This window comes from Prionailurus bengalensis, chromosome E2 (genome assembly GCF_016509475.1).
Source record: "Prionailurus bengalensis isolate Pbe53 chromosome E2, Fcat_Pben_1.1_paternal_pri, whole genome shotgun sequence".
Taxonomy (NCBI): Eukaryota; Metazoa; Chordata; class Mammalia; order Carnivora; family Felidae; genus Prionailurus; species Prionailurus bengalensis.
Window position 1 is genome coordinate 31,380,685 of NC_057352.1, and position 17,172 is coordinate 31,397,856.

At 35.9% G+C, this 17,172-nt stretch overlaps 1 protein-coding gene across 6 annotated transcripts in view; it reads left to right on the forward strand.

The window, feature by feature from the left end:
• Positions 1 to 17,172, forward strand: part of CHD9 (chromodomain helicase DNA binding protein 9) — a 156,175-nt gene that overhangs the window by 63,370 nt on the left and 75,633 nt on the right. For all 6 annotated transcript variants that reach the window (XM_043599197.1, XM_043599199.1, XM_043599198.1 and 3 more), the window contains exons 4-10: positions 932 to 1,078; positions 2,041 to 2,109; positions 2,188 to 2,243; positions 3,140 to 3,257; positions 6,541 to 6,627; positions 6,818 to 6,955; positions 15,435 to 15,556. In XM_043599197.1, coding sequence (XP_043455132.1) covers positions 932 to 1,078; positions 2,041 to 2,109; positions 2,188 to 2,243; positions 3,140 to 3,257; positions 6,541 to 6,627; positions 6,818 to 6,955; positions 15,435 to 15,556 — 737 coding nt within the window. The remainder of the gene's footprint in view (positions 1 to 931; positions 1,079 to 2,040; positions 2,110 to 2,187; positions 2,244 to 3,139; positions 3,258 to 6,540; positions 6,628 to 6,817; positions 6,956 to 15,434; positions 15,557 to 17,172) is intronic.

Consider the following 17,172-nt stretch of genomic DNA (forward strand, 5'->3'; position numbering starts at 1 on the left):
AATAGAAAAGTTGGCTGAGATGCTTCCACCCATGAGATTTTAGGGATGTGGGAAAAAAAAGCAAACCTAGGTTCTTTGAAATTTTCAAGCCAATTTGAGATTTTGATTTTATAGTGGGGAAGATCAAATATTAGATATGTAGGGAGGTAAGTAAAGCCATGTGTATTATACCTGATTTTAAATCACTTAGATTACTTTAAAATGTAATACTTTTCAAAAGGCTTACTTCTGCTTTTGATAGTGTTTTTTATTTTTTAAGGGAAGCTAGTAAACTCAGTAAAAAACAGGTTCCTCTTTCATACACATTAAATTATTTGGTAGATTTACTTGATTATTTTGTGTATCTCTTTTAAAATATTTTACATTATTTCATTCTGTTTTAAACAGAAGTTTGTGGGTTTTGTGGTAACAATTATTTAATATCTTGTTCTAGTTTTATGTCCCCGATTAATTATTTAACCAGTATACATCTGATGCACTTTTTAGGTTTGAAGCAAAAACTGCAAAAGTATTAACAGTTTAAAGTATGTGTTGCCCAAAGTGTGAAATAGCTAAATAAAACATGTCTTTACTCTTCTCAACAATAGTTTCTAAAGACAGGTAATAAAGGTATTACTAATAAAATATGTTTTGCCCAAGGTGTGAAGTGGTTAAATAAATCTTTTTTAATTGTAATAATTTCTAAAGAAAAGTAATAATGGTATGACTATTCTTTGTTATTTGAAACGTTAGGAAGTAGAACAAGATTCTGAGCCTGTGGCAAAGGGAAAATTATAATCTTCCTTTAATTAAAAGGAAAAATGAGAAAAGATGGATGTTGAAGACAATTTCAAAATTTTAATGTACAACATTGCCACACTAGGAGTAATTATTTTTAAAGTCTTTCCTTTAAAATCTGTCATATAAATATGATCCTTATGGTTCATTACAGAAAAGAAGATCAAATCGTCAAATTAAAAGAAAAAAATATGCGGAAGATGCAGAAGGGAAACAATCTGAAGAAGAGCTCAAAGGTTCTATGAAAATAAAAAAGAATTCAGCTCCTTTACCTGGTGAACAGCCTTTACAGTTATTTGTGGTAAGACAGATCTGGGATTATAAGTACAAATGATTTGAAGTCAACATACATTCTTTAAAATACTCTCATTATCTTTCCTCCTAAAATCTGCTCCAACTTTTCCTCCTGGATTCCATATTGTAGTTAAAGGAACCATTAATTATTCAGATCAGAAACCTAGAGATTCATCCTTTCTGTTTTCTTCCTTTGCTTCTTCATACGGTTTATCACCTTGTTTTTCACCCCTTACATATGTATTTCTGAAACTCCTCCAAATGTTACCCTTTTTGCAGAATATTTCTGAATTATAGTCCTGATCATAGTACTTTTCTACTGAAACCTCCTCTAATAGCTCCCCAAGTCTTACAGAATAGAATGAAGTGTTTTTAGCCCAGTGCATAGAGCCCTTTGTGTGGATTTTTTTTTTTTTTTGGTGGGGGGGAATGGGAGGGAGGCCTTACCTCATGCCACTTCTTCACAAGCACTGACTCCTCTGGCCTTATGAATATGGGTGCACGCTCTATATCTCTGAGTGTGCATCTTCCTCTCTGTGCGTTCTTGTCACCTTCCTTGTCTGGATTGTGGCCCAGCCACTCACCTGCCAACTGAGTGATCTGACACCTTGGGCAAGCACTTATGTTCTCTGTGCTTGAGCTTCCTAACCGGTACAGTGGAGACAATAATGGTACCTACCTTGTTGTGTACTTGTGAGGGTTAAATGAGTTAATATATACATGAAGTGCTGATGATCACGCTGAGCCCATTAAGCACAGTACGTGTCTGGTGATGAAGATGCAGGTGCTGACCAGGACAGTAACAACAGTGATGTTTTTCCATTTTTGTATTCCTAACATTTAACACCACGCCCGGCACGCATGCTCAATAAACATACGCTGAATTTTAGTGTGTTCGTAAACCTACAAAGTAGCAACTAAAGGAGTTTTTAAAATGTGACGTCGTATTTTCTTTCTTCCCTCCCATAGGAGAATCCAAGTGAAGAAGATGCTGCAATCGTGGATAAAATCCTGTCTTCTAGAATTACAAAAAAGGAAGTAAGTAATCTCATGTTACGTTGCACACTTTACGTGGCCTGAGTGTTACACTCCTAAGTGTTGATTTTATTTCCTTAGGTATCACCTGGAGTGATGATTGATACAGAAGAATTTTTTGTAAAATACAAGAATTAGTAAGTATCTGAGATAGAAAAATAATAGAAAATACTGATTTAAATATAAATTAACATTTAAATATATTAAGTTAAATTATTCTTTTTATTTTATCTGCATTTTAAAGTGTTTAATTAATGCATGAACTTAAAAGGCTGCAAACCCTTTATGTTAAAATTTAAGGGAACTTTGGGACACCTGGGTGGCTCAGTCGGTTAGGCGTCCAACTTCGGCTCAGGTCATGATCTCACGGTTCGTGAGTTCAAGACCCATGTCAGGCTCTGGCCTGACAGCTCGGAGCCTGGAGCCTGCTTCGGATTCTGTGTCTCCCTCTGTCTCTGCCCCTCCCCTCTCACTGTGTCTCTCTCTCAAAAACAAATAAACATTAAAAAAAAAAAAAAAGTTTAAGGGGATTTTCTTCCAGAAAACACTAATTATTAACATCAAAATGAAAGAATAAAATATTCTTTTACAAATTATAGACGTTACTTGTTATGTTGTTGAACTTTTCAGATTTTATTCCACTTTTTCCTATACTTATGTGACAGAAAGTGTTTTAAATAAAATTACATTGGCTTTGAAATAAGTTAGCTTTCTGATCATAACAAAACTAATACAGTGAAGAAGTAACTGATAAATCACATCTCGTTGCCCTGATGACTTGGTTTACCATTCTGTCTTGTGTGGCAAATTGCACGTGTTTATACCACAGTCTCCTTAGGATATAATGATCACAGTGGCTTTATTTTATTTTAGAAATTGTACGAAGTCTGTTGGCATTAAATGAAATGATGAGCTACCTATTCATAAAGTTGAATATTTTGTATTGGATGCTATGATTAAAAATAAATCTAAAAACAAAACAAAACATGATTTTCTCTGTCATTCTAATATATTGCTTTTGTAAACATTTTAGCTCCTATCTTCACTGTGAGTGGGCCACAGAACAGCAGCTTTTGAAAGATAAAAGGATCCAGCAGAAAATCAAACGATTCAAACTGAGACAAGCACAAAGAGCACATTTTTTTGCAGACGTAAGAAAAGGAAATAAATGAAACTATTATGTGTTGAACTCTGAACACATTTAGTGTTATTTATCAACAATTTAAGTCTTATTCACTTTAATTCTTAGGCTTCCAAGTTTGATATTTGAATACAAATGCCATCTTCATATAGTAATTTTCTCTCCCCAAATTTAGCTTGGAAACTAGCTGCAGCAGGAGCACTGATAATTCAGAGTGGCAGATAACTCTTCTATTTTTATTTTATTTTTAGTTTTTTCTTGTATTTTTAAAGTCACATGTATTTCAGTACTTAAGAGTTGAATATGAGTGGGTTAATGTCTCAAAGAATTTTATCAGCAGAGTTATTCAAGTAATGGAAATGGTAATGTAGCAAATAAATGGAAATTTAAGATTTTTCAGTACATGAAATATGTTGCATATTTTCTATGCCAGGCGGTGTGTGTATGAACAAAAACATCATAGGAATAATTCACTTGAACAGTCTCACCTATTAGTTGATGGCCTTTTCTGCTCTAAATTTTTTTTCTTTCTTCTTTTAATGGGCTTATTTTAGAGCAGTTTTAGATTCATCTAAATTTTTTTTAACTTTTTAATTTGAAGATTTTTTTAGAGTTTCTATTTTGAAAATCTTAAGTTGTAAAAATAGTACAATGAATTCACATGCATATATATCTGTATCTATATCTATCTTTATACTTGAAGTATAGTTGACATACAATGTTATATTACTTTCAGGTGTACAACATAGTGATTCCACTAGTCTGTATGTTACATTGTGCTCACCACAAGTGTAACTGCCATCTGTCACCATACAGCAATCACAGCACCATTGACTCTATTCCCTATGCTGTACATTTTATTTTCCCACATATATCTTAACACGATTCCCTAAATGTTAACATTTTACCATGTTTGCTTTTCATTCACATTCGTTCTCCCTCTGCCTCAGTTTCTGCCTCTCTCCCATGAACATTCCTTTTTTCTTAAACCATTTGAAAGCAAGTTGCAAATACCTCGGTATTTAAGTTTTCAAGAATTCTGTTACATAGTAATATAATTAACATTGATGTTGTATTAACCCATCTGCAAACCTTACTCATATTTCAGTAACTGCTCCACTATTTTTATAGCAAAAGATGTGTCTTCGTGTTTGCTAAACTGGTCCAGAATCCAATCCAGCATCATATGTTGAATTGTGTTGTCATATCTCTTTTAATTGGTCTTTCTGTGTTTTTCATTACTTGAACATTTTTAAGAGTATAGGTAATGGCGCCTGAGTGGCTCAGTCAGTTAAGCATCTGAATCTTGATTTCGGCTCAGGTTATGATCCCAGGATTGTGGGATCCAGCCCCGCATTGGACTCTGCACTGAGCGTGGAGCCTGCTTAGTTAGGATTCTTGTTTTTCTTCCCTCTGCCCCTCTCCCCGCCTTGCTCACTCACTTGCTATCTCTCTCTCTCAAAAAAAAAAAAAAAAGAAAAGAAAAAAAAGAGTATAGGTGGTAAATTTGGTGGCGTCTGATGCTTCCTCGGGATTCAAGTCATGTTAAAAGAACATTGCTATATTGTACACCTGAAACTAATGTAACTGTGTGTATTGACTCCACTGGAATTAAAGTAAAAGACCACCACAGAAATGATACTGTAGCCTTCTCAATAAATCATATCAGGAAGTGCACAATACCTATTTGCCCCATTACTGGTGGTGGTAACTTTAATCACTAGATTATGGTGGTATCCGGCAGATTTTTGCACCATGAAGTTACTCTTACTTCCTTTCTAATTATAAAATCAACTTTAAAAATTTGATGATTCTAATGACCTCCTCAGTTTATGGATGCTGGGAGGTCAAAATTTTTTCACCTCCTCTAATACAGAAATTTCTAATGAGCTAAAGATTTTAGAAATACTTAATCTTTTAACTTTTCACAAAGACTAATTTTTCTCACTTGACTCAGGTACAACATAAATTGGAACTATGCAGATGGTCTTAAAGTACCTCGTTACCATTCTGATGTTGGGCAGTGTCTTTGTTATCAAGAGATCCCGAGATGATACCATTGTTCAGGAAGGATTTGAGACAGTGAAGAGAACTAAAGACAGAACCATGGAGCACTACAGTATTTAAAGGTTAAGCAGAGGAGGACAGGCAGCAGAGATAGTCGAGAAGGGCTATTGAAAGTAAGGCGTTGAGGAATGAGTAGGAAACAGCCAGGCAGATAAGAGAAGGAACAACAATCCATTCAGAAGGGAGAAGAACGAGTATAAAAACATGGGGGTGTGCCATAACATGGAGTTTGAAAAGGCTGTGTTTTTGTACTTTGGGAGCATGAAATCTGGGATACAGCTGTGCCAAGCAGTAGGAGGTGAGGCTGGAGGAAAAGGTACGATCCTGTTTATTCCACACAAACCAATATGGGCCTGATCCCCAAACAAGGGAGGGTCACTGAAGGATTTGAAGCAGGGGAGCCATGGGTAAGATTTATATTTGAGAAAGATCACCCTAGGGTCAATGTGAAAATGGATCAAAGGGAGGCAAGAAGGTAGTCGAGGACTAGTTAGGAGGTTGTCAGAGTCCACGTAAGAAGTGATGAAGCAGGGAGAATGACGAAGGAGGAACCAATCTGAGCTGTCATTAAAGGCAGAATCTATAAGAATTGATGACTTACTAGATGTGGGAGATTAAAAAAGAGAAAGAATCTGAGCTGACTTCTCCATGTCTGACTTGTGTAACTGGGAATAAGGGAGTGGGGGCAGTGCTGTGTTATCACTAGCCTAGTAGGAAACTGCAGGAAAGAAGCGCACGTAGGTTGAAGAGTAAATGAGTGCAATTTGAGGTCACTCAGAGAGTCCTCATTCATTTAAGTCATTGGGTCCTGAGCCCAGGAATCATCAGTAGATCAAGAATGTTTGATACAACTGATAGATGGGCCTACAGGTGGGGTGGTTGGCCTCCAACACATAGACCTGAGGAAAGTGGCAAAAGAAAGGTACAGAATCCCTTTATGGAAAATTTTAAGGAACGTGTCGTCTAGAGTAAGCTACTCGTCTAAGGTACCTTATTTTTTAGTGTTATTTGGTTGCTTTTATTATATGTAACATGCTGATTCTTAGTATAGACAAACATCGTAGGTATCTTTTGGAAATTAAAAGGGAAGTATCCCATTCATTGAAAATTTAATTGAAATCAAACTTATGTTTGCTGTATAGAAAATAGGTAGTTAAATTGTGTTTATAATGCTTTTATCTTTCTACTTCTTTGTCAAATATCGATCAAGTTACTTTTAATTATAGATGGAAGAGGAACCATTTAACCCAGACTACGTTGAAGTAGACAGAGTGTTAGAAGTCTCTTTTTGTGAAGATAAAGACACTGGTGAGGTAAATATTTAGTTAAAAAAATTAAAAACCTAAACTTGCCAAATGTTAAAACCTACTGTTCTTAAAAAATTAATGACCTAAAAACACTGAAAAATGTTTCCTTAGTTTTTATGGATGTAGGGTGAGTATATTGAAACTGTTTCTAGCTACTCTTTTTCAAAATGGTAAAATGAAAAAATTTTTTTTACAGCCTGTTATTTACTACTTAGTAAAGTGGTGCTCATTACCGTATGAAGATAGTACTTGGGAACTAAAAGAAGATGTAGATCTTGCAAAAATAGAAGAGTTTGAACAGTTACAAGCTTCAAGGCCTGACACAAGACATTTGGTAAGAACTGCGTCTTAGACAACTTCATAAAATCTTAACACTTCTCTGTTCAACAGGTTTTATGTAGTCTTTGCATTTTTAATTTCATTTTTGGCACACAGTGAATACTGTATTTTAAAAACTGCTACATAATATCTTATGTATGTTAATTTATTCCTCTAAAAACTGGGTATTCCAGTTTTTGGCTGTCATAAACAATGCGAACATTGAACATGGAGCCCTTGTGCAAGTGTCTGTAAGACAAATCTGAAGTGTAATCACTTGGTCAGAGCATATGTGCATTTATAATTCTGATGAGTATTTCCTTCAGATTTCCCTCCAGAAAAGTTGCAAATGCTTCTACCTTGTCTCTGAATTTAACAGTGTCCCACTACTTTTTCTCTCAGGTCATTTATAAAAATATCAAGAATAGGGGCACCTGGGTGGCTCAATCAGTTAAGTGTCCAACTCTTGATTTCAGCTCAGATCACGATCTTACAGGGCTCATGAGTTGGAGCCCTGTAATGGACTTTGCACTGGCAGTGTGAAGCCTGCTTGGGATTCCTCTCTCTCCTTCCCCCACTTGCTCTCCCTCTCTCTCTAACATAAGTAAATAAACAATAAAAAATACATCAGGAATATCAGTTTCAGTGGCCCCTGGGTGGCTCAGTCAGTTAAGTGTCGGACTCTTGATTTCAGCTTGGTCATGATCTCACAGTTGATGAGATGGAGTCCGCATCAGACTCTGTGCAGATGGTGCAGAGCCTGCTTGCGGTTCTCTCTTTTTCTCTCTCTCTGCCCCTCCTCTGCCCACACGTGCGCGCGCGCGCGCACACACACACACACTCATTCTCTCTCAAAATAAATAAACTGAAAAAAAATGTATCCGTTTCAGCTCTAGGTGGAATTATTAATTCTCTGTATGTATAAATTAAGGAAAAAATCCTTATTACACTCACCTTTTCCTTTTCTATAAACCAGTTAATTCTCTATAACTAAATAGTTCATCTCTTTCCATAATAGCTTTATTTTAAAAGAACCTTTTAGGGTCGCCTGGGTGGCTCAGTTGGTTGAGCATCTTACTTTGGCTCAGGTCATGATCTCACAGTTTGCGGATTCAAGCCCCGCATCCGGCTCTGTGCTGGCAACTCAGAGCCTGGAACCTGCTTCGGATTCTGTGTCTCCCTCTCTCTCTGCCCCTCTCCATTCACATTTTGTCTCCATCTCCCTCAAAAATAAACATTAAAAAAAAATTTTTTTTTTACATTTAAAAAAATTTTTAAAGAAACTTTTATATGGAATGTTGGTAAAAAGCCTACATAAATTAAGTACATTGGTTTTTGTTTGGTTTTTGTTGTTGTTGTTGTTGTTGTTGGGTTGTTTTTTTTTTGTTTTTTTAGCTGGGGCAGTACTACTCTCTTCCCTGATCAAAAAAAGTTAAAAAAACTTGAACAGGTTATTGACTTTTCTAATACAGAAACTAGAATTCTAGAAGGCTCTGGCAAGTTGTGTTATTGCTAATAATTCTATAATTTTTTACTTTGATTTATTTTCTTTTTCTTTTTAAATTTTCTTCTTTTAATTTACTCCAAATTAGTTAGCATATAGTGCAACAATGATTTCAAGAGTAGATTCCTTAATGCCCCTTACCCATTTAGCCCATCCCCCCTCCCACAACCCCTCCAGTCACCCTCACTTTGTTCTCCATATTTAAGACTCTTCTGTTTTTTCCCCCTCCCTGTTTCTATACTATTTTTGCTTCCCTTCCCTAATGTTCATCTGTTCTGTGTCTTAAAGTCCTTATATGAGTGAAGTCATATGATAATTTGTCTTTCTCTGACTAATTTCGCTTAGAATAATACCCTCCAGTTCCACCCACATAGTTACAAATGGCAAGATTTTGTTCTTTTTGATTGCCAAGTAATACTCCGTTGTATGTATATACCACATCTTCTTTATCCATTCATCCATTGATGGACATTTGGGCTCTTTCCATACTCTGGCTATTGTTGATAGTACTGCTATAACCATTGGGGTGCCTGTGTCCCTTCGAAACAGCATACCTATCTCCCTTGGATAAATACCTGGTACTGCAATTGCTGGGTCATAGGGTAGTTCTATTTTTAATTTTTTGAGGAACCTCCATACTACTTTCCAGAGTGGCTGTAGCAGTTTGCACTCCCACCAGTAGTGGGACTTGCACCAGTACTGCAAGAGAGATCCTCTTTCTCTGCATCCTCACCAACATCTGTTATCTAATCTAATATGTATATGAGTTGTTAATGTTAGCCATTCTGACAGGTGTGAGGTGGTATCTCATTGTGGTTTTCATTTGTATTTCCCTGATGATGAGTGATGTTGAATAATTTTTTACTTTTAATTCCTAAAATTGTTTATTTCAACTCTAAAACATAAGATTATTCTGTGAATCCAGTTTTGGGGGCCAACCAAAAGAAATTCACAATGAGACCTATTATGATTTTATTAAATATTTTGTCCTGTCCTCTTTCAAATGTAATTTGGTCACAGAAATTTCTTACTTCACCGAAGAGGGAATTTATACATGGAAAGGCAGGCACAGATCACTTTTCAGTTAGCATGACAGTGAGGAAAGCTGCCACGAAAAATGTGGAGATATGATGTAAGAGTAGGAAATAGATTAACTGTTCATGGAATAGATCATATTTTTATAATAACTCTTTTCTGTTCTTCTTAATTTATCTCTCAGTAATATCCATCATCTGTTACCAAGAGAACAGCAGCCTTACCCCCATTCCTTTGACTACAGAATGCCTTCCCTTGTACTGGGAAGCACAAGTGTTAACTAGTTAAGGGAGGGGTGGGTCAAGGGATATAATGGAAAGGAAAGATTTTCTTTTTGGAATGGGGGACTGTGCCTCAGTGGTAACCTAGTTTTTTAGCCTCATCAATCAGTGATCCTCAGTCAGAAGTGCATATCAGAATCAGTTGGGAACTTTTCAGAAATTCAAGATGCCTGGTTTTCTATTTCCTGGCTTCAGAATCAGAATGTCTGAGAGCAGACCCCAGGCAAAAGTGTTTTTAAAAAAGATGATTTTGATACACATGACTGAGAAAAGCACTGCCTTAGTCCTTGATAAAGGGAGATTAGCCATTAGAAACAATCCCCTTAATTCATGTACCACATGCATTTGACAGTGGTGCAAGCCTAACATAGTTAAATACTGTAGGAGGGAAGTGGATTTTTGCTAGGCTATTATTAAATAAAACAACATATAAAACATGTAAAGTGTTTTTAGAGATTCTGGAAATTCAAGTTCACTGGATACCATTTAAGAAATGTTTTCTTCAGTAAACCCTGAGTGTATTTAGTTCCAGCAGAGCTTTAATTGCCAGCTGTTTTCAGATTACTAATAGCCTATTTTGTTTTTCTTTCACAATTACCATATGCTGACCCTGACCATCCTGGTAATTTTTAGAGGTGTCATTTTGTTGATTAGTAACAATATACTCTCACTTGCAAGTGGAAGACCATAGGAAACCTTGCATTTGTTTCTCAGAAATGTATTTATCCTCCTGAGACCTAGATCCTACTAGTTTGGGGCTAGAATATTGTTCTGTCTCCACCCATCCATCAGTCTTAAGAAAGTTTATGTCTTGGCTATCCAGAATAAATTCATGACAGAGCTTTTTATTACTGGGGAAGAAAAAATATATTGAAAAGTGGGACTAAAGTATATATGTAAATGATTTTTTTTTTTTTTTGCATACAGTGTTATGCTTCTAGATTTTTTTTTCAAAGAAATTCGTTGTACCATGAATATCAAAAGTGGTATAGAGAAGTATGGTAGATTTCAAATATGAGTGAAAATTCGATATACATCATCCTTTTTAGTCGGCTGCCTCTCCACTAGTCCTGGGGTGTAGCCAGGTGAGTCCACGTGAGCACCTGAAGAAGAGTCTCTCAGTTAGCTATGTAGCCTTGTGGGTTTCATGGATGCAAGCCCTATTGGGTTTCAAAGCTAGATGTTTTGGGGGCTCATCTCTCAGGTTCAGATCTTAAAAGTTGGGGTACCAATATACAGCATTTAAACCATTTGCTTCTCAGGGAGAAGCTTAGAGTTGTAAGTTCCTTCCTGATTATGGGTCACTACACAGGGCACTGGGTTTATGGCGAGATTGTGTCTCAGCCTGTCTCACCTGTTTTTTTCTCATTTGCCTGATGTGTAGGAGTTACTCAGCTAGTTTTGGGGTTGCTTTCAGAGGAAATTGTTGCATATGTAGTTGTAGATTTAGGGTGTCTGTGGGAAAAGGTAAGTTCAGGTTCTTCCTCTGTCATCATCTTGAACCAGACCCAGCTACATCATATTTCTAAAAGATAGTTTGAGTTTGAAGCAACATGCAGTAAATTGCATATTTGAAGTATACAGTTGGATAAGTTTTGATGTCTGAAACCATCACTATTATCAAGATAATGAACTATCCATCACTCCCATATTCTCATGCCCCTTTGTAATCCCTCCCCCCAAAATCTTCCTTCCTCTAACCCCATTCCCCACCTGTAGGCAATTACCGATCTTCCTTATGTCACTATGAATTGTTTTAAATGTTCTTATACTGTTCTTTTTGTATGACTCCTTTCATGTAGCATTTGAGATTCATGTTATTGCATGTATTGATAGTTCATTCATTCCTTTACATTACTGAGTAGGATTTGTTGTAATATCCCACAATTTGTTTATCCATTCATCTGTTGATGAATACTTGTGTTGGCTATTAGAACTAAGGTATTATGGACTTTAGTATACAAGTCTTTGTCTAGACATGAGCTTTCATGTCTTTTCAGTAAATACGCACGAGTAAAATGGCTGGGTCATATGTTCGGTGTTCTGTTTAATTTTTTAAGAAACTGCCAGACTTTTTCGTAACTGGTCACACCATAATACATTCTCCACAGCATTGTATAAGAGTTCTCATTGCTTCACATCCTTGTCAACACTTGATATTGACAGCCTTTTTAATCTTAGCCATTCTAATATGTATATGATGGTACGACATTGTGATTTTATATGCATTTCCTAATGATTAATGATGTTTAGAATCTCATGTGTTTATTTGCCGTTAGTGTATTTTCTTTAACAAAGTGACATTTAAATATTTTGCCTATTTTTTATTGGCTTGTTTGCTTTATTATTTAGCTCTAAGAACTATTTATGTGTTCTATATATAAGTCCTTTATCAGATATATGATTTGTAAATCTTAGCTCCTAGTCTGTGGCTTGTCTTTTCACTTCTTACCAATGTCTATAAAAGAACAAAAGTTCCTAATTTTGATTAAGTCCAGTTTATCTGTCTTTTCCTTATGGATCATACTTTTGGTATTATATCTAAGAAATCTTTGCTAGAAATTTTTATTTAGTTTTAGGTAACATTTAGGTCTATGATGAATTTTCTTATGCTTTACTTTTTTAATTTATATCCATGTTAGTTAGCATATACTGCAAAAATGATTGCAAGAATGATTCCTTAATGCCCCTTGCCCATTTAGCCCATCCCCCCTCCCAAAACCCCTCCAGCAACCCTCTGTTTGTTCTTCATATTTAAGAGTCTTTCATGTTTTGTCCTCCTCCCTGTTTTTATATTATTTTTGCTTCCCTTCCCTTATGTTCATCTGTTTTGTATCTTAAATTCCTCATATGAGTGAAGTCATATGACATTTGTCTTTCTCTGACTAATTTCACTTAGCATAATAACCTCTAGTTCCATCCACATAGTTGCAAATGACCAGATTTCATTCTTTTTGATTGCCGAGTAATACTCCATTGTATGTATATGTGTGTGTGTGTGTGTGTGTGTGTGTGTGTGTGTGTATACACATACCACATCTTCTTCATCTGTTGATGGACATTTGGGCTCTTTCCATACTTTGGCTATTGTCGATAGTGCTGCTATAAATAACATTGGGGTGCATGTGCCCCTTTGAAACAGCACACCTGTATTCGCTAGATAAATACCTAGTGCAATTGCTGGGTCATAGGGTACTTCTATTTTTTGAGGAACCTCCATACTGTTTTTCCAGAGTGGCTGCACCAGCTTGCATTCCCACCAGCAGTGCAAAAGAGATCCTCATTCTCCACATCTTCACCAACATCTGTTCTTGCCTTAGTTGTTTATGTTAGCCATTCTGACAGGTATGAGGTGGTATCTCATTGTGGTTTTGATTTGTATTTCCCTGATGATGAGTGATGTGAACATTTTTTCATGTGTTGGTTGGCCATCTGGATGACTTTGGAGAAGTGTCTATTCATGTCTTTTGCCCATTTCTTCACTGGATTATTTGTTTTTTGGGTGTTCAGTTTGGTAAGTTCTTTATAGATTTTGGATACTAACCCTTTATCTGATATGTCATTTGCAAATATCTTCTCCCATTCCATCAGTTGCCTTTTAGTTTTGCTGCTTGTTTCCTTCACTGTGCAGAAGCTTTTTATTTTGATGAGGTCCCAATAGTTCATTTTTGCTTTTGTTTGTCTTGCCTCGAGACGTGTTGAGTAAGAAGTTGCTACGGCTAATATCAAAGAGGTTTTTGCCTTTCTCCTTGAGGATTTTTATGGCTTCCTGTCTTACATTTAGGTCTTTCATCCATTTTGAGTTTATTTTTGTGTATGGTGTAAGAAAGTGACCAGGTTCATTTTTCTGCATGTCGCTGTCCAGTTTTCCCAGCACCACTTGCTGAAGAGACTGTCTTTATTCCATTGGATATTTTTTCCCGCTTTGCCAAAGATTAGTTGGCCATACTTTTGTGGGTCCATTTCTGGGTTCTTTGTTCTGTTCCATTGATCTGAGTGTCTGTTTTTGTGCCAGTACCATACTGTCTTGATGATTACAGCTTTGTAATACAGATTGAAGTCCAGGAATGTGATGCCTCCAGCTTGGTTTTCTTTTTCAAGATTGCTTTGGCTATTCTGGATCCTTCCTTGTTTCACATAAGTTTTAGAATTGTTTGTTCTATCTCTGTGAAGAATGCTGGTGTTATTTTGGTAGGGATTGCTAGGTCAATGGTGAATTTTTAATTAATTTTTGCATATAGTATATGTATGGATCAAAGTTCATTTTTTGCTTATGGGTATCCTATTGTTCTAGCATCATTCTGGGGGGAAAATAATTATTTTTAGTCCACTAAATTGCCTTTCCTACTTTGTCAGAAATCAATGGATTTCATACATGTGGGTGTATTTTTAAACCCTCTGTCCTGTTCCACTGACCTATTTGTTATCTTTACAACTGTTCCACCCAGTCTCGATTCTTTAACTTTTACAAGTCTTGAAATCATTATAAATCCTCCAACTTTATTATTTTTCAAATTGTTTGGGATCTTTCTAGTCTTTTGCATTTACATATGGTTTTAGAATCAGCATGTCAATTTCTACAAAAACATTGCTGGGATTTGGTTGGGTTATGTTGAATCTGTTTTTCAGTTGGAAGGTATTAACAATAATGTTGAGACTTAGTCTCTGAAAGTCCATTTATTTACCTCTTTAATTTCTCTCAGCAATGTTTTATAGTTTTAAATATACCACTCTTACATGATTTTGTGAGATGTATTCCTAAATAGTGCATATTTTGGATGCTGTTATGATAATTTTTAATGTGTTTGTAATTGTTTCTACAATGTAGAATATAGTTTTCTGTATATTGATCTTGTGTCATGCAACCTTGCTAATAAAATCACTGTTTAGTTTATCTTTGTTGTAGATTCCACAGGATTTGTCCATAGACAAATCATGTCTTCTTCGAATTTAGTTTTACCTCTTCATTTCTAATCTTAAAGCCTTTTATTTATTTTTCTTGATTGATTGCACATGTTAGAACCTGCAGTACAATGTTGAATAAAAGTGGGGACAGTGGACATGCTTACCTTTTTCCATTCTTAAGGAGATAACATTCAGTCTTTAATCATTAAGTATGATGTAAGCTTTGGCTCTTTTCGTAGATGTACCGTATCAGGTGAGGAAGTTCCCATCTATTCAAAATTTAATGAGAATTTTTATCAGGAACAGGTATTGGACTTTTTAAATCCCTTTTCTGCATCTTTTGAGATTATCTATTTTTGTCTGTTGATCAACATTGATTAATTTTCAATTTAAACTACCTTCCATTCCTGGGAAAAATTCACTTGGTCATGATGTATTACCCTTTTCAATATTGGATCCCATTTGTTAAAATTGTGTTATGAAATTTGCATCTGTATTCATTAGAGATATGGATGTGTAGTGAGTTTGTGTAATAGCTTTGATTTTAGTATCAGGGCTTCATGGAATGAGTTGACATATGCTGCCTTCTTCAATTTTCTGGAAGAGTTTGTGCAGAACTAACTTGGTCTCTAGATGTTTGTAAAATTTTGTCATAACACTATGTAATGTTATGCTTCTATAATTACTTTAAAAGCAATGCTTTTACCATGTATGAGATGTATGGAAGATTAAAAAACTCTGAAATACATCATTCTTTTTTTTTCCTAAAGGATCGTCCTCCTGCTAATATTTGGAAAAAAATTGATCAATCCAGGGACTATAAAAATGGCAATCAACTCAGGGAATATCAACTGGAAGGACTCAACTGGCTCTTATTCAATTGGTACAATAGGTAGGTAGTACATCTTAATAGAAAAAAATTGTGTTGTTTTATTATTTGTGTCAAAATATGTTAAGTAAAATAGGTACTGATGTTGCTGTATTGTTACTGTCATGGAGTTTTTATTATTAAAAGTGAGATTACCTCAGGAAAATATATAAATTACAATTTAGGATTTTGACTTCAGTTCCTTCCTTTAACGGTATGCCAATCAGATGAGTAATTAAGATGATTAATTAATTTAAATGATTAATAATAAAATTTGAAATACCTTTCTTACCATCATAAAACATCTGTTGTGTTACAAAGTATTTTTCAGTTTATCAGCTTAGACTGCTGTCTGCCAGGAATTGAATCTGGTTAGTAAAGTGTGAGCAATTATACCAGTAAGAATTAGGTAGGTCTATTATTTAAGTCTTCAAGAAGCAGTTTGTCAGCAGTTGATGAGGAGTAGAAATCAAAATATAAAGGGTGCCTGGCTGGCTCAGTCAGTAGAGCATGCAAGTCTCTCAGTCTCAGGGCCATAACTTCAAGCCCCACGCTGGGCATGGAGCCTACTTAAAAACAAAAACAAAAACAAAAACAAAAAAACAGAAGCAGAAATCAAAATGTAAGAACCTAGTAATGAATTTACCCCTTTATTTCCCATGTTGTTCAAAATGCTGTGTGGAACATTATCTCACTTTTTTACTGAGAAGAAAATATAATTGCAAAAGAAGTGAAAAACAGACCCATGATTGAGAAAGTGTGGTGGTGTATACAAAAGAGCAAACAATAAGGCATTGTTATTAGTAATAACAGCAAAATTTGATGATGCTTTTATTCAGAATCATTCTTCTGTGTTTTTACTTCTCACTTGATTCTTCTGAGTTGTTACACTGAGTAATGGGGAGTCATGAGATGCAGTCATATGGAGTTAGGAGGGACTTGTTACCTCACACAGCACTCTTCTAGTTTATATTTTCTAAATATTGACTTTCATTTTTCTCAGGAGAACCTTCCAGGTAAAATAGTTAACAAAATATTGTTTTACTTGTATTCCCTCATCAGTACCCTTCCCATGGTCTCCATTGCTTGTTTTAAACTTACAGCACTTCTCTCACAGCCCTCTATCACAGCCCAGCCCTTCTCACTGCCCGTGTGACTGCTCCGTAGAGGAGCCCAGGGCCCACAGGTGAGCTTGTTCAGATTCCTCCCCGCCTTCAGAGCCAGGCCTACAAACGTAGCTCCATTCTTAGCTTTTCTTACCCCATCCTCATGTACCAGAAGTTAAAAGGTGCCTCCCTAGGACCAAGACCCAAGCTGCTACCTATGTTCTTGAGATGCAGCTCATCCAGTTTTCTCAGAACCTCACTTCGATCAACTCTCACACCTCTGTCACTTCTTCAAGCCCTCTCAAGAGTAGTGCTGTCCCTTCACTCTGCGAACAAATCTGGGTTTAACCTGTTGTAAAAATACAAGAAAGAAAAGAATAAACCTTCTCTTCTTGGCTCTGTTTCTCCTTCTGGCTGCCTCGAGCCCTCTTTGTAATTTCTAGGAAGAACAGGCCATATGGTCTCTTCCCATTTCCTCATCTCCAGCTCTCTCTAAACCTGTTGTTTGGATTTGATTCTCTATCTTTGTAACGC